Source organism: Octopus sinensis, linkage group LG5, assembly GCF_006345805.1.
Source record: "Octopus sinensis linkage group LG5, ASM634580v1, whole genome shotgun sequence".
Classification (NCBI taxonomy): Eukaryota; Metazoa; Mollusca; class Cephalopoda; order Octopoda; family Octopodidae; genus Octopus; species Octopus sinensis.
The window spans coordinates 331,002-349,960 of record NC_043001.1 but is presented as its reverse complement, the minus strand read 5'-3'; the positions used below and the strand labels follow the sequence as shown (position 1 = coordinate 349,960).

Genomic DNA, 18,959 nt, shown 5'->3' with positions numbered 1-18,959 from the left:
AAACGATGATGATGATGATGATGATGATGATGAGTTCTGTGACCAAATGACAAAATTAACTCTATTGTGTCTTCCAATTTGAACATTATTACCAACAGCATTAACCTCAATGGGTATTTCATAAACTCACAGTAAATCGATATCTTTAATTCAATTATTATACAGATAATCGTTCAATTGGAAAATAGGAATGAAAGCTGTTTTCAGTTATTCTTTCAAGCACAATATACTCGGGGGAAGAAAACCATACAGAAATCAATTGGGAACTATTATTTTATACTCACCTATTGCCTGAGATGCAGCCCCTAATTCCTGACATGTAGCCTCTGTTTGTACACACCTGTCCTCAAACTTTGGAGCCCCTGAAATAAATATTTCCAAGTTTTACATTTAATAATAAACTTTCGTTATCTTTATTTTTATTAAACTCTATCTTGTTATTGTGAGTCATTCAATTCCTGTCGTTACTGGTCAACTGTTGACCATTATGGTTTTGGTCAATATTTCTGTACTTTCTACAGTGGTCCCATGTAATAGCTCAATATGTCCACAATAAAACAGACTAACATTCCTAAATCCACCCTCTCTCTCTCTCTAAAAACACATTAAATATCCTAACAATGTTGCAATTATCTCATTTAATTAAAACTTGATAACAGTTTTCTCTTAGCTTTGTCTTTCTTTTCTTATAACTGTGCCAAATCTATGGCATGGCACAGTCCTCTCATCACTAGAATTCACTAATCAATATTCCTCTCTAATTAAGTGAAACGGAGCCCATAAAGACATGTCCTTTATGTGTATCCCCTCCACATATAACCTTCATTACTATGAATATGATTGTGTCTTAGCACAGCTAATATTATGGTAGTTCCATGAGCAAACGAAGAAAGATATAACCAAGTCCACTGCCAAATACTAATGATTAATTCATTTCCTGGTCAAATAACAATGACTATCTTTCATTAAATAATTTGAACGCAACAATCAAGACCAAAGGGTGAAACACTCAGAAAACTGTGCCTCTTTTAGCATTAATATCATCTAAAATCTAACAAGAGTGAGAAAAAGAATGACTATATGGATGGTAAATGTTGTTCAAACAATGTAATAAGTGTATATTATATATAGTTGCAAACAAGGATTTGTGAGATCAAGTCACACAGGGAACTCATATTTAATTCCTATCTTTAAAATGTAAACAGATGTTCACCGTTCAATACTAAATTTAATATTTAATCAACGTTAATGATCATTATACTTATAATCTTAGAGATTTGATTTTTAATCTTGTTAATTTCTTATAATTCAGGGTACGTACCTAAAGAGACATTCAGGGTACGTACCTAAACAGCATATCATGATAGATATCTTGAAGTGTGACATCTTAAAATTAGGTAAAGGCAATATTTAGTGGATGTAGTGATATATATACTGTCACAAAGAAAAGACCTCAGGAGCACCTATCATAAGTCTGTCCCATTATGACATACCTGGGTCTACACGAAAGCTTGAAGCACATTATTCCACACAATAAGGTCAACAAGACAACAAACAGAGTCCCAAAGATTATCTTACCAAATTCACTTTTGCTGAGGGTGTATTCTCGACACACGGGGCATCTCTTAAATGTCATTTCAGAAGAACAATTCTCGCAGAGAACAAGATCTCCACATGGTTGCAGTCTCACGGTGGCCAAGTTCTCATGACAGCAGCGACATCTATGGAACAAAATATAAACACATTTCATCAATAACATTCATGTATATCAATTTTTACATGGTATACATATTTACAGCACAAAATATTATGAAACTCTGCAGTGACCTCCATGAGTGTCTGACAATTTCTATTTTAAGCAACCACGTTCGGACAGATTTATGTGTGTATAAGTGCTACGCAGACACACACACGTATATATTTATACAGGTATTGTTAAATATACGTCTTGACTCTGATATATTACAAAAGCAGTACACCACATATATTCCAAAACCACTTCACTTCTAGACTCCATTTCTGCTGAACAAAACTATATATGTACACAATTTTGTGCCTATATACGAGGTCTGATCAATAAGTATCAGGATTGTTGCTATAGTAACGAAGCAAAAATACGCAGAGTGAAGCCGCTTGGCAAAGATTGATCTCAACCTGTGCTGTACATGCGCACTAATTTTTTATGTTCTAGCTCATATCCGCTGTTTACAGCAGTGCTTGAAAGCCTACGTAAAGTTGCAGAAAGTGTATGGAGAGGAGTGTATGAGCGACACACACATGTAAGAGTGGTTCAGACATTTTAAGTATGGCCGAAAATGTCGATATTGGCGAACATTCTGGAAGATCTGCAACGAGCAGAACTGAGAAAAAACATTGCTGATGGGCGTACAGTTGTGAGGGTAAACCGTCGAATCACCATCCTTGAATTATCAGAGGATGTGCAGGTTAGTTACAGTTCGGGCCATTACCACTGAAGATTTGGGTTTGAGACGCCTGTCTGCCAAATTTGTACCAAAACTGCTTTCACTGGACCAAAAGGACACACGGGTTTCAGTTGCATAAGATGTCCTTGATTGTGTCAGGGACGATAAAAACTTATTGAAAACTTTCTATGGCCCTCTGGGCAGGAATCGTCAAACTTTTGACAAAATTTGATGCAGCTTCTCTGCTCAACTCTCTATATCATGGTCAATCTAACGATCACACGCTACACACCTTCCTTCCAAGCACTGCTGTAAACAGTGGAATTGCTCTAGAAAGTCAAAACTTAGCGTGCATGCACAATAGAGATAAATGTCAATCTGTGCCGAGCAACTTTACTCTGTGTGCTTTAGCTTTGTTACTATGGCAACAGTCTGGATACTTATTGATAAGATCATGTACAACCATTAATATATGTATATATAAAACACTTTATTGTATCTAATCTGTTTCACAAGTCCTCTATATTTAGACAACTGGCTTTGAATTTTATGGATGGAGAGACGGGCCACCTTTGCTATAGCTTCATATATACGAGATCCGTATAACAAAACAAGTTACTGTTCTAAAATAGAAGAATGCTTTGAGAATACAATACAATGTATATGTACAAAACTGTAGAACATTTTAAAAACAGATGAGTTGACTGCAATAAATGCAATGTTTCTATGCACCATTAACTTCAGGCCAATCAAAGATGCATTATGGTTGTTTGATCCCATCAGTTGCTGGCCTGTGTGTCTTTCCCCATCATTGCAGTCGAACAAAATCTGGCCATCCACAGGAAAATTCTGGACATTTGTTGTGACGGATATTAAAAGCAAAGTTCCTTACATAATCATACATTAAAGGACCATATAAGAAAACATCAGGTAAAAATCTACCCCTAGTTATAGCTAAATCCAGGGACATTGAGAAATAAACCACTGATTCTGCCACACATGATGTAATTGTTATTGGTGTATCTAAAGAAATCATTGATCTACAAACATGTTTTGACAAATTGTCCACTTCAAATGTATTTCTCCCCAAAATTTCATCTGCCTAAATTGATTGTACCAAAACCTAGATTTTGCAGATTTACCTTCTACTGAGGCATAGGCATACTGTTTAGTCTCCGGTAATCTTTCATTTTTAATGTTTATAATAAATAAAGACACACATTTTACCTATTTCGGTATTGATACCATTTTTGACAATCTTAATTATATTTTTTATACAACATAGCAATATTGTTTATAAACAATCACACATAATAAAATTTCGTCTGCATTAACATCTTTGGTTTCTTTGCGTCTTACCCCTTTAACTGGTAATCAACATCATGATTTAAAGTCTTACACTACTAAGCCTATTTTTATGGACACTTACTTTATATCGAATTGACTACTAATGTCTTCTTTCTGCCTGGAGGAAAAGGAATACATACAACATTTATGACCATACCTAGCCATGAGCTGTCAACTCATCCTTGTCCTTTATTCAAAACAGGACACTGTCTTCTGGTCTTAGATTTAGTAGTTGATAAAGAGATAAAATACAAATGAATTACAATCCTTTACAACACTATCACCCCAATAGGCTTCATGCGATTCTTGGAAGTGTAGTTTTTTCTTAGCTACAATATCGATAACATTAATTTCTTCCATCTTCTTACTCTGTTAAAATAGTTTAGAAACATTACAGTAATGTGTCCGAATGGTTAAAATTCTATTCATTTATTTCTACAGCTAAAGATGGCACTGCATTTAAATTGATGTATTGATTGCATTGTTCAATAGAATGGAGGCGCTTGAAACGGTCGTATTGTATCACGACTTGATATCCTGTTGCTTAATTTGATTATATATATATATATATGAAGATGCATGGCTCAGTGGTTAGAACCTCAGCCTCACACTCATGAGGTAGGGAGTTCGATTTTGTGCTTGAGCAAGACACAATATTTCCATGTTTTTCCAGTTCAATAGGCTTTAGAAGTGAGTTATTATGCCACTGGTGTCAAGCTGTATCGGCCCTTGCCTTTCTCTTAGATGACATTGGTGGCGTGGAGAATGGAGTGTGGCATACATAGGCCACTGTTGGTCTTCCATAAAAAAATTACCCGGCCTCGTGCCTCGGAGAGTAACATCTAACATCCTGGATGCTATCCGATGATCATTCATGACCAAATGATTTCTTTACCCTTTATATATATATATATATATATATATAAATTCAGGGTGAATACTTGATAAATGTAAGCACCTGTATATGCCAGCTAGTCGTATAGGTGATAGGATATATGTATCAAAAGAAAAACAGGACGCAAAGGATTTTGCGGTAGATATGTTTTGGGCTTTATTGAACAATATATATCAATGCATAATTGATATAACAGGTAGATCAAAAGCCTTCTTCAGCCATGTAAAATTACCACACCAAAGACATGTATCACATTATAGCAGGTTTGAGAAAAAGTTTGAGAAAAAACCGAGTTTTATTGGGAAAGTAAATCCTCACGGGCGTATATGGCATTGCGTGACTCCAAAACAAATCGTCCATACCATTTTTTTCATTCATTCTTTATCGAATGAAAAAACGGTATGAACGATTTGTTTTGGAGTCTCGCAATGTCATATACGCCTGTGAGGATTTACTTTCCCAATGAAACTCGGTTTTTCCTCAAACCTGCTATAATGTGATACATATCTTTGATACATATATATATATATATATATGTGTGTGTGTGTGTGTGTGTGTGTGTGTGTGTGTGTGTGTGTGTGTGTGTGTGTGTGTGTGTGTGTGTATGTGTGTGTGTGTGTGTAATCAAAATAAGCAACAGGATAACAAGTAGTAATGCAGTACGTCCGTTTCAATCGACTCCATTTAATTGAACAAACCAATCATTACATCAGTTTAAATGCAATTATATCTTCAGCTGCACAAACTAAATGGAGTTTTTTAATAAATGGACACATAAACATGATGTTTTAATATAACATTAATGTAGGCTTCTTGTTAAAAAATTCTATTTATTTTGTGCAGCTGAAAATAGCACTGCGTTTAAATTGATGTAATAATTGCATTTTTCAAGTCAAGGGACTCGCTTGAAATGGTCGTACTGCATCACTACTTGATATCCTGCTGCATATTTTGACTTTATTCACCTTACTTCGATCCATGCGGATTATAACGGACTGACTTGGTGCTTCAACTTAAGAACTTAATTCAACTGAATCTTGATTATATATATATATATATATATATATATATATATATATATATATATATATTATATATATATATATATATATATATATATATATATATATATATATATATATATTAATTATAATATATATTATAGTATATGTTATAGTATATGTTTGTAGTTGATTTTCTCAGGATAGCTCACATGGACATGACTGGCTGGGACAGAGAAGACAGAGGAAAAATCTGTTGGTAGACAGATAAATTCCATCACTTCACTATTTACTTCTACATTTTCTCATTGGTCCCAAATCTTTAAAATAGGGAACTGAGAGAGGTGGGTTGGGATTTTAAGAGAGGTATAAAAGTCAACACAACCAATCATTTGAATGTAATCAAAATAGTGTCCTTTCTTTTAATTATCTTAACATCTGCATATTGTTTATTGTTCTTCTTACTGTTGTTGTCTAACCTTTCATTAAGCCACTAAGACAGTATAATGTATCAGTCGAATTAAAATAATATAAACATATAAACACGGTTATATACAAAATAGAAAATGTAATGGTTTATCTTGTCATTGCCAGTGAATACTTACGGCGTTGGTGGGAATAATATATTTAACGTTTTTTTTAAATTTTTCTTTTTTATTAGGTCCAATGGTGTTCTGCCACTTTTGTTTTTACAGTAAATGTTGGTCCCATGGTGTGCTAGGTAACTAGCAACCACCACACCAGAGTACCTTTCTTTGTTTCCCAGTTTCAGATCTTTGCAGTACTACAATTGATGAAATATAAAATGATGAGTTAAAGATTACACAAACATATACTAAAGATGCCCCAAATTACACAACTACATTTACGCAGTTTGTTTCCCCAGTGATTAAACTATTCACACAGCATTGATTTCTTACATCATCTCTTAGTTGAGTCCACTTTTCATTATCATTTGTTTTTACTTTACGTTCTACATTAACACAAATATTATGATCATTATGTTGAACAAAACACATTAGTGGTGAACGTTATTGCTTAACAATGATATTTAATGAGTAAATATTTACTTGCCAATCACAAATGTCACAAACTATTCAATTAAAACACAGTATAAAGTTATTATAACATCAAGTCAAATATACAAAATATAAGGAAAGAAATGTCACAATAATGAAAGACAACAAACCAACAAGAACCTATCTCTAAAACTGGCTTGATGGAGCCAAATGGCCATAGCAAGAGAAATACTTACGGAAGAGTATTGTATATATAAATATAACAACCCAAATAATGTAAGTTATACCAGAAAAGAGAATACCAACAACATAACAAGGCCCTCATGCATAACAACTAAATCAAAAACACACAGACATATCTAAACAGATCAATGTTTCCATAATTAAGTGGATTTGAAAGAAAAACTCGATATATAAGGCATCGGATGCTGTGTGCGAGAGAGAAGACTGCGATGGTATTATTATGTAATGCATATGGATGAAGACAGCTGCATCAAGAAGTGCAGATCTTTGATTGTGGAAGGAAAGTGCGGAAGGGGTGGACACAGGAAGACGTGTGATTAAGTGGTGAGAAAGGACCATTAGACATTGGGCCGCACAGAGCAGATGACAAAGGACTGAGTCATAGAAAGCATACGTAAACAGACATGGAGCCCCGATAGCTCCTCAGCTTGCCAGTTCCTGTCAAAGAGTGTAACGTCTGCCAGCATGGAAAAATATGATGATGATGAATTAAAAAAAGAATATGTTTTGATGATGAATGTGACGAAAGAGAAGAACGAACTGGTGTCACGATTGAGTATGTGCACCAACACATTATAGTTGATAAACTGTTCAAACTGTTTGTCGGATGGAAAATTCCAGTTGGTGGAGAGATCACTGGTTTCTCACACCAAAGTAGACATTTCTACAATACACAGATATTCATCAACTGTCCCACATTTCAAGTGCCCTTTATTTATATGGGTAGTAGGGAGTTGCTTGAATTCTGCAACGGTTAACAATAATGATGGATAGATGTGAATGCCTTTGCATGATTTGTATATATATATATATATATATATATATTAAGTTTCAGCTCAGAGCTGCGGCCATGGTGATGCACCACCGTTTATATATATATATATATATATATATATATATATATATATATATATATATATCATATAATATATATATATATCATATTATATATATATATATATATATATATATATATATCATCATCATCATCATCATCGTTTAACGTCCGTTCTCCATGCTAGCATGGGTTGGACGGTTCGACCGGGGTTCTGGGAAGCCAGAAGGCTGCACCAGGCTCCAGTCTAATCTGGCAATGTTTCTACAGCTGGATGCCCTTCCTAACGCCAACCACTCCGTGAGTGTAGTGGGTGCTTTTTACGTGCCACCTGCACAGGTGCCAGGCGAGGCTGGCAACGGCCACGGTCAGATTGGTGTATTTTATGTGCCACCGGCACGGAAGCCAGTCGAGGCGGTGCTGGCATCGGCCACGAGTCGGATAGTGCTTTTTACGTACCACCAGACCAGGGATCCTGGCTGGTTCAATTCGATTTCGATTTCGCTTGCCCCAACATGTCTTCACAAGCAAAGGGGGTTGGCATGGGTGCCTGTCGTACGGTCGCATTGGAGTAATATATATCATATATTATATATATATATAATGTATTTTATATATATATATATCATATATTATACATATATTATATATATATATCATATCATATATATATATAGGGAGAATTCACAAAAAAAGACGAAGACAAGTAGTGTAGATAAAAAAGACTTTAACGTTTCGAGCCTACGCTCTTCCACACAAAGGAACACAGAAAGAAATAAGGAGAGAAAATAAAGAATGAGAAGTGGCCAGTGATCTATCATATGTGTATATATATATATATATATATATATATATATATAGAGAGAGAGAGAGAGAGAGAGAGAGAGAGACAGAGACAGAGAGACAGAGAGAGAGACAGAGAGAGAGATAGCTTTACACACACACGCACACATACATACATTTAGCCGTTGCCATCTACATATACATATATATATATATATATATATATATATATATATGTGCGTGTGTGTGTGTGTGTGTGTGTGTGTGTGTAGTTGTACATACAATGCTTAAATGCAGGGAAAACTCCCTAAGGACCTTAATTCATTGTATCCATTCTCTAGTGTTCTGAGATTCAACATTGTTATGGCATTTCCACAGAACGCCAGAGCATATATGATATCTGTTCTTTTGAAGAATTCTTCATAGAATGGACTGGATGTATTTATCATGACACCAGCACCATAAAGGTTATCATTTATCATGTCACCTGTATCATTATTATTAAGGAATATTTCCTCTCTTCAGGAGGTCACCTCTCCTCTACACAGTAATGGCTGTGTTTATATGACCAATGTCCAAGATAGGTTACCTTCTTTATGGTGGAGAGGCCATGGCTTTGAGGGTAGCAGAAGATGGAATTTTGCTAGTTACAAAGTATAACTAAGGCTATCAGGTAGGGGACTGGATTACTTAAAAGAAAGGTTGATGAGTGTGAATTGAGACATGACAGTCAATGTTTGTCTGTTTGTCTGTCTCGCTCTCTCACTCTCCTTCTTTCAAAACCACACACACACACACACACACACACACACACCACACACACACACACACACACACACACACACACAGATATTTATAAACAATTTCCAAACTTACCTTATCTAAAATATTTAAAGGTTCAACCTCGGAATGAAACCCCTCCATCTTCACAGCCAGGTGCAGACAATTGTTGCCTTCATTGTTGACATCATTTACGTCTGCACCTTTTGCTATCAACTTGTGCACCATTCCGAGGTGGCCCTCAGAGACAGATAAAAGCAATGGTGTCATTTCCCGATGGTTCTTGATGTCAAGCTGAACAGAATCCTTTGTAGAGTTAAAAATAGAAAATGAAAATCTGCATGAAAATTCGGGTAGATGTCAATATGTTATTACTGTCTTCTACTGGGTACTTGACCAAACTAATCATACACACTTGATGTCTGTCAGTTAAGTGAACCTTCGTAAGGTACCTCCATAACTTCCTTTGAGTGTATATTAGAGACATACTCTAAGTTGTCATACTATAGTCAGGAATCTTGATTCCTGACTATAGTAAGTTTTAGGAGAACTGAACAAGGGTGAAGACATGATTAACGGATCAAGTCTAGTAAAGAAGAATTATTCGCTTAATGTTTACTTTTGATGTTGCTATATTAATAAGGGGTTCATAAAACTTCTGAGGCAGTTAGTGTCCACATCCGTAAAATCAATGTACACCCGCGCACGCACACACACACATCATTTCGACCCTCTTGTATTGGTTCTTTTGAGGGTGGGATTCTGTACAACGGATTCTGTTGCATCCTCCGGTGCAGAATGTATCACCTCGGATGTCTTGTTCTAAAGAAAATACTTTGCCAATTGTTCTCGGATTCGTTTCGCAGGTTGTTCTGTGCAATGCTATAATCCAAAAACCTACAATATTTAGAGTTAAGATCCAAGGATGATGAACGTGTAAGATGATAGTAAGTTTTTCACAATCCGCAGAAGGTTGTAAACTTTGCCATATTGAAGATTGATATGCAATAAAAAAGTTACTTTCTACTTTATGGTTGGCAACTGGAGTTGCCGTATCTGCCACTAAACGTTGACCTAACGAATAGCTAGCAGATTACCCCTCGTTTGTGTAATTACTACATTCGAGGTGCTGGGAGCTATATATACATACATACATACATATATATATATATATATATATATATATATATATATATCACTGTGATCCCCGTGACCGACCAGGCTATCAGATGTTGCTACACATCGCTGGTCACAATGCGCTTCGCATTGTTTTAGCCTTCAAATGATGCCACCCCGCTGGGTAAGCGAGCAGGCCAACAGAAGAAAGAGTGAGAGAAAGTTGTGGCGAAAGAGTACAGCGGTGATCGCCACCACCCGCTGCCGGAGCCTCGTGGAGCTTTAGGTGTTTTCGCTCAATAAACACTCACAACGCCCGGTCTGGGAATCGACACCGCGATCCTACAACCGCGAGTCCGCTGCCCTAACAACTGGGCCATTTATAATGGCAGCTAAGGCTGGGAACCCTTCTTAATGCAAACCCCAAAGCAGAGTGTACTGAATGCTCTGGCACCATCCTTGAGGAGGTTCTCATGTCCTAACCAAAACAAGCCTAAGTTTCCTATCTACCCTATGACATCTCCATTCATTCATATTCCCTTTTTTGTGACACCAGTCCTAGAGACATTGCCTTCTCCCAGGCTCCTCATTTGTCTAAAATTGTTCTGGATAACCTGATCAAGAGTGGGTAGAAAGGAGGGTAAATGCGGACGATGGGTCTAGGATGCAAGGCAAGGAAACAGTAATGCTTCTAGAAAAGTAATGTGTGTATGTCAAAATAGGGATGATAGTGGCAGGTGCTTGTTTTGTATGTTAAGGGGAGAGTAACAATCACAATCAGTTATAGAAAAGGAGAGGAGGAGGTAGTTATGTTAGCATGTAAGGGAAGCATGGGTGACGGACATCAATGGAAGTGTACGATTGTGTATATATTTATATACACAAACACACATATAAAGGACATTTGTATAGTTATAGTAACCAGTAGAAAACAGTAAGAGTAGGTTTAATTACAACAAAACAAATTAATTAGTTATAAACATAGAAACCATTCTTCATATTAGTGACATCAACACATTCCTCACTTAGCAAATCTCAGCAATTCTTCGTTTTATATTTTTCTAAGATGGGAGAAATAATTGCTTGTTTGCTTCATGTTATTCAACCAGTTATTGTATTGCACAGCATTCTATATCAGCTATAATAAGGTGTGTTTCATGTACTGGATGTAGATATATTGTAATCGACATAATGCTAGCTATATACAGTAACTGGTCATTTTTGGCAGTTGCGCGACAGGAAGAGAAAATAAAAAAGGTTTAGTGGGTAGCGATCTATCATATATATATATAATATTATTAGAGACAAAACCACTATTTTGCAAAACAAACAAGGAAAGACTTAATCAATACATAAAATTTTAATAAAAAGTCAAAAAAAAAAAATATTAAAATTTTATGTATTGATTAAGTCTTTCCTTGTTTGTTTTGCAAAATAGTGGTTTTGTCTCTAATAATATTATATAATATTTTACTATAAAATTGGATTTAATCCTAAATCTGATTTTTTCCCTGTAAATTTGGATTTATTCCCTAATATTTATTATATATATATATATATATAATATATATATATACACACACATATATATATATATATATATATATATATACACATATATATACATATATACATATATATATATATACACATACATACATATATATATGTATATATTTGTATATTTATATAAATATTTATATATATATATATATACATAAATATACGTATATATATATACATGTATATGCATATATGCACACACACATATATATATATATATATATTCACATAGATAGAAAGACAGAGAGAGAGACAAACAGGCAGACAGACAGACAGATAGATAGATTTATATATATATATATATATATATATATAGATAGATAGATAGATAGATAGATAGATAGATAGATAGATAGATAGATAGATAGATAGATAGATGGATAGATAGATAGAAATATATACACCCACATCCATATATACATGGTTGTAGTGTAAGAAGCTTTTTCCCCAACCATACACGGTTCTACGTTGAATCCCTCCGCATGGAAACTCAGGCAAGTATATTCTACACTTACCTAGGGCTGAAAAAAATATTATAAGTGGATTTGGTAAATGAAAACTGAAAGAAGCTTCATAAGAGGTGTGTGCCTATGTATGTGTGTGTGTGAGTGAGTGTGTGTGTGTGAGTGAGTGTGTGTGTGTGTGTGTAGTGGTCCAGCAAAGAGGCTGAGAGGATAAGTGATATGCTTAAAATAAAAGTAAGGACTGGGATTGATACATTTGACTAAAAATTCGATGATGCCCCAGCATGGCCGCAGGCAAATGTGCAAAACAATTGAAATATAAATGTATATATATATATATACATGATATCTATTATATTTTGGTTCATCTCATAATGACCTTGTTTCATTTGACCATTGAAGGTATTATTATCAGTGGTGGTGGTCAGTTGGACTGTTCACACCGCTAATATCAACATCAACATGATCAATATACAATTTCTCCACAAACACAAGGCTTTTGTAGTACATGTGATTAAATCCATCCCCATTATTTCACTGGTACCTTGATAATATTTATATTATACAGATCAATATAATACTGGAGAGTGTATATAATATATATTTATTAACTAACCTGGTTCAGCAATAGAGACACCAATTCATAGTTTCGCCTGAAAGTAATGGATGAGGAAAGAAAAACATGAAAAAAAACAAACATCACACATCTTGAGATAATAATTATTAGGTCATTAAAGAAAACAAATGCAATTAGGTAACAATAACTTAATTACAGCAATTATTACACACATACTCACACGCATATATATTTATTCAATACACACTCTACACAGTAGAACAATGATATATACACACCTGAGTAAACCCAGAAATGTAAAGACAGGAAAAATACTGCTAAGAATTCTCACAGCTTATATAAACATGAAATTTAGGAAGGAAAGAAGGGCTACAGGTAATCATATGAACCCCAGTACATGACTGGTATTGCATTTTATCAATATTGCAAAGATGGAAGGAGAAGTTGACCTTGGCAGGATTTGAACTCTGAACGTAAAGAGTCGTAAATAAAATAACACAATTTATTTTCTTCAAAAGTAATAAGAAACAAGAACAGGAGAAAAGAAGGAAGACAGTTTACTAAAGGAACCCCTGGGTATTACTGGTACAGCTTATATTGACCCCAGAGTGATAGTAAATATTCTGGTAGGATTTGAACATGGAACATAAAAGAGACAAATGTAAATATTTTAAGGGGATGATTCTGTATTTATCCCAGGGTCGGAGTAAATAGAGAAACTACAAAGGAGAGAGAGAGTGAGGAAGAAAGAGAGAGAGAGAGAGAAAGTAGTTCTAGATGGGATGAGAAGAAGAAGAGAGAGGATTTGAACCTATGACGTTGAGGAAATGGAGAACGAGATGAAGTAATATGTCCAGTCAGGCAACAACAATAACAATTATGGTGATGATTAATTAATAAAGTAGATTACAGTGTTATTTCAGTGCGAAAGAGAGAAGAAAGACAATGACCCCATGGTGGGATTATGACATGAATGACTCAATGAAAAAGAAACAAACATTATTGAAAACGTAAAAGAAATAGATTTGGATATTCCAGATCCAATGGGGACTTACCGCTGAACTGCCTCATGCAGTGGTGTGTCTCCATTTTTGTCCACCACATTGACATCGATGCCATTGTGACCCAACAACATGTCGACAGTGTGAAAGTGTCCCCGCGAACAGGCCAAGTGCAGCGGTGTTTGACCATCTTTATTTCGAGGATTCACCTGAAAAAGAAAAGAATAAAAACATTAAAAATGGTGTCTGAAAGGGGAGTCGGGTGGTGAAGAATTAAAAGAAAAACTCAGAGAAAAGGAGAAGAGAAGGAATGAAATTAATTAAACAGGTGGAATGATTGGGTTGGGGAGTAGGTAATAGAGATTTCTATTGTATATACACACACGTGTATACACACATACATATGTACATATAAATATATTTATATATACACACACACAAACACACGCATATAGGATGAACAACTCAATAAATAAACACATAGAGCAGCAAAATGTGTGTGTGTGTGTGTGTGTATGTGTGTGTTCGCGTGTGTGTGTGTTCACAGTTACATTTATTCTTTTATTCTTTCATTTGTTTCAGTCATGTGACTGTGGCCATGGTGGAGCACTGTCTTTAGTCGAGCAAATCGACCCCAGGAAGCCTAGTACTGATTTTATTCGTTTCTTTTGCAGAAACGCTAGTTTACGGGGACGTAAAAACACCAGCATCGGTTGTCAAGCGATGTTGGGGGGGACAAACACAGACACACAAACACACGCACGTACACACAGACACACATAACACACACACACACGCACATATATGTATATATATATATATTATATATATATATATATACATATATATATCTGTATATATATAAGGCTAGATGTGTGTGTGTGTGTGTACGTTTTGTAATTTATGCATATCCACAAATTAACATGCATGTCGCTCAAATTTTAGGAGGACATTCGTCACGATCCCAGCTGTATTTTCGTCAAATTATTTTCCCCCGAGACACCCGCAAATTACGGTAAATAATTCTGAGCCATAACTTTTAAATTTCTAAGATGTCGAAAGCTAACATTGTTTACAAAGCAAACATGAGTTAAGTCCCCTCCTAGCCAAGGTGTAAAGAGAGGGAGGGAGAGGGAGAGAGATAGAGAGAGAGAGAATTTTATAATTTCGTCTTTTTACTGGCAATAACAGACAGACAGGTGTTGTTATGTATGTTTGTATGTGTGAATGGCTTCAGTCACGCATACACACACGCGAGCATGTATGCGTAAAAGACACATATATGCAATGTTTGTGTGTGTATGCTGCGCGTATATATATACGGGCAACATAAACGATATTCTCCGTTTCACCACAACTAATTTCCAAATTAGCTGAATCCGTTGTTCTAATGATAGCGATATATAGCTGGTCGTGCGTGAACATGGGAGAGAGCAGAGGTTACCAGAGCAAAAGACCTACGTGTTGACTGTAGACACGCTCCTTCGCAAACGATCAGCTATTATTTTGTAAACAATGTTCCGAAACTGTTCATGTTTTCGAAAGGAGAGGGGTCAACCTAAAGCGTTTGACCCGGTCATAAAAAAAAAACAAAAAAATAGTAATATGTGTAAAACAACTTCCTCTAAAGGAATATGACCAAAAAAATGTGCGCTTGCGAAAGGAGAGTGGGAGGAGAGGCCTATGGCCTTTTCTTTGATAATATCTTTCTTGCTTATTTAAATTCAGTTCAATGTAGTCTTGCCTTGAACCAACCATTTCTCTTTGTGTGTGTGGTGTGTGTGTGTGTGTGTGTGTGTGTGTGTGTTGTGTGTGTGTGTGTGTGTGTGTATGTTCTTGATAATCGTTTAGAACAAGTTGTTTTACACCTATTACACAATTTTTTTGTTTGTTTTATGACCGGGTCAAACACTTTAGTTTGACCAGGAGAGGTCTGACCTTCACATCTATGCGGGAGAAGGTAGGCTTCCTTATTCCTGTTACAAAACTTACTTCCAGGTGCCAAATTTGCTTCAATTGATGGTATTACTCGGGTAGGAGTTGGTGGTGGGACAGTGGCAGGGGCAAAGGCGCGCAAAAACATGTATACAATAGGTGTATGTACGTATATGTGTGCGTGTGTGTGTGTTTTGCCGAAATATATAAACTTAGTTGTGAAAAGTACATAACCGCTTTTCACACAGAGGATCAGGTGCCCTTTTGGGCATTCCTTGCTGGAAGGGTTCTCAAACCATGGGCAAAGTGGGGTTACATGAAAAAAAAGAAAAAGACAATCGATGAGTGGAAAAATCGATTGGAAAAATGAGTGGAAACCGATTTCTTATAAAACCATGTGGTTTGTAAGCAAGCTACTAACCACACAGCCAATCCTGTGCCTATACATATATATATATATATATCACGTGATCATGTGACCGACCAGACCATCAGATGTTGTTACACATCGCTGGTCATAATGCGTTCGCATTGTTTTAGCCTTCGAATGACAACACTCCGCTGAAGAAAGAGTGGTGAAAGAGTACAGCAGGGATCACCACCCCCTGCCGGAGCCTCGTGGAGCTTTTAGGTGTTTTCGCTCAATAAACACACACAACGTCCGGTCTGGGAATCGAAACCGCAATCCTGCGACCACTAGGCCATTGCGCCTCCACCATATATATATATATATATATATATATATAATATATATATGGTGGAGGCGCAATGGCCTAGTGGTTTCGATTCCCAGACCGGACGTTGTGTGTGTTTATTGAGCGAAAACACCTAAAAGCTCCACGAGGCTCCGGCAGGGTGTTGTGATCCCTGCTGTACTCTTTCACCACTCTTTCTTCTGTTGGCCTGCTCGCTTAGCCAGCGGGGTGGCGTCATTCGAAGGCTAAAACAATGCGAACGCATTATGACCAGCGATGTCATATATATATATATATATATATAGGGGAAATATTTCTTAATGAAATTTTCTGAAAATCCATCCCTTTCCATGTCTTAATCAACAATTATGTCTGGAGTTGGAATTGGTTTGAAACTCATCAAATGCTTCCATTTTCTCAACATAATCGTCATCGAAAATCAATGATTTTCATTATAAAATAGGAAACACAACAAAGTTATGGGGAAAAAATAAGGGTTTCATGAAGTATATATAAATATATATATATATATATATATAGACCGGAGTAAACACATAAATGTGAAACAAGGTGGAAAAAAGAGTACTAAAATACCAGTGGTAGAGTAATATGCTTTATTTTAAGCAGCAGAAAATTCAACAAAATCTGTTACTCTGAGTTTCTCGTTGCCGTTCATCAGACAGTTTTTGCTAGAATCTAGCAAAAACTGTCTGATGAACGGCAACGAGAAACTCAGAGTAACAGATTTTGTTGAATTTTCTGCTGCTTAAAATAAAGTATATATATATATATATAATATATATATATATATATTATATATATATATATATATATACATATATGTATATGTGTGTTTGTGTGTGTATGTATCTATGGACATATATATATGTATACTCATATATACGTTTATATACATATATATGTGTGTGTGTATATATATATATTGTCATATATATGTGTGTATATACATATGTATATATATGTGTATATATATATATATATATATATATATATATATATATATATTATATATATATATATATATATACCTATATATAATATCTTATAGGCATGTATACATTATATATACAATTTTATATACGTACCTATATAAGTGTACCCCAAATTTCGGGTGAAGAGTTCAGTAAAGTTTCGCATGAGTATCTTTTGTTTCCTCGTAATTTTACAAAAAGTGGATAAATTGTTAGGAAAGTATCGAGAAAAACCTTTCGGAGAAGATTCGGATTATTTCGGAATATAATATGAATGAAGAGAAAGACTAACATATGCACACCACAATTTACATTATATACATCCATATATTTTATTTGTATATATATATATATATATATATATATATAATACATATATATAAGTACACAGCCACACACATACACACACACACGCACACACACATATATATAGTCACTAACCTCAAGAGCGCTGTGTTTCATGAATTCTTTCACATCATCTGTCCATTCCGGAGATAAGCTTGCAGCAAAATGGAGAGGAGTACTGCCGAAATTGCTCTTCCCGTTTATCTCGCTGCCCCGAGATAGTAAGAGTTCCACGGCTTGAAGACGACGGCTGAGAGTAAAAGATAGAAACATTGACTAATTTACATTAAACACCTAATTGTTTTGGCTTTCAGACGAAACATCATTATCAGCATCATCATAATCAGCATCATCATCATCATCATCATCATCATCATCATCATCATCATCATCATCATCATCGACTTCATCATCATCACCATCATCGCCTCCATCATCATCATCAACAACACCATCATCATGATCGACATCATCATTATCATCATCATCATCATCATCATCGCCTCCATCATCATTATCATCATCATCTACAACACCATCATGATCGACATCATCAATACCACCATCGTCATCATCAATCATCATCGTCATCATCATCATCATCATCATCGTTATCGTCATCATCATCATCGGGATTGTTATGATTGAATAATGACTAATGAATTGGATCGATGACTAAAGAGAAGCTTGTTGTTGTTGTTTGCTAGTCTGCTGTTGTGCTGCTGTCCCACTGCCACTACTATGGCCTCTTTGGATATTGAACCTGTGTCTGCAATTGCAACAAATTTACAAACAAAAACACATCTGGAGATTTTACTTGATTCTCAACTTACCTTTCCACAGCCAAATGTAAAGCTGTACGACCCCAGTTGTCTTTTGCTCCCACTCACCTCCTGCTTCTATCAATATTTCGAATATTCTTCTATCGGCGCCCTCTTCACAGGC

General features: G+C 35.5%; 1 protein-coding gene across 1 annotated transcript; it reads right to left on the bottom strand.

The window, feature by feature from the left end:
- Positions 1 to 1,190: 1,190 nt before the first annotated feature.
- Positions 1,191 to 18,287, bottom strand: LOC115211690 (serine/threonine-protein phosphatase 6 regulatory ankyrin repeat subunit C-like). The gene is made up of 8 exons (XM_029780339.2): positions 18,111 to 18,287; positions 14,102 to 14,256; positions 13,086 to 13,122; positions 9,423 to 9,632; positions 6,737 to 6,759; positions 3,853 to 3,888; positions 1,579 to 1,721; positions 1,191 to 1,222 (listed from the first exon to the last, which is right to left on the bottom strand). Exons 1-8 carry the CDS (start codon positions 18,285 to 18,287, stop codon positions 1,191 to 1,193), a joined length of 813 nt encoding a protein of 270 aa, XP_029636199.2.
- Between the last annotated feature and the right edge of the window lie 672 nt (positions 18,288 to 18,959).

Bases quoted from the DNA above. Each gene is read 5' to 3' on its own strand.
- LOC115211690 (XM_029780339.2), bottom strand. From the start codon at position 18,287: ATGTTTCTATCTTTTACTCTCAGCCGTCGTCTTCAAGCCGTGGAACTC. The intron at 6,760-9,422 runs GTAAGTTTGGAA...TTAATTGAATAG, and splicing joins CTTTAAATATTTTAGATAAG to TTTGTGACATTTGTGATTGG. The intron at 1,223-1,578 runs GTAAGATAATCT...TATTAAATTTAG, and splicing joins CCTCAGCAAAAGTGAATTTG to TATTGAACGGTGAACATCTG.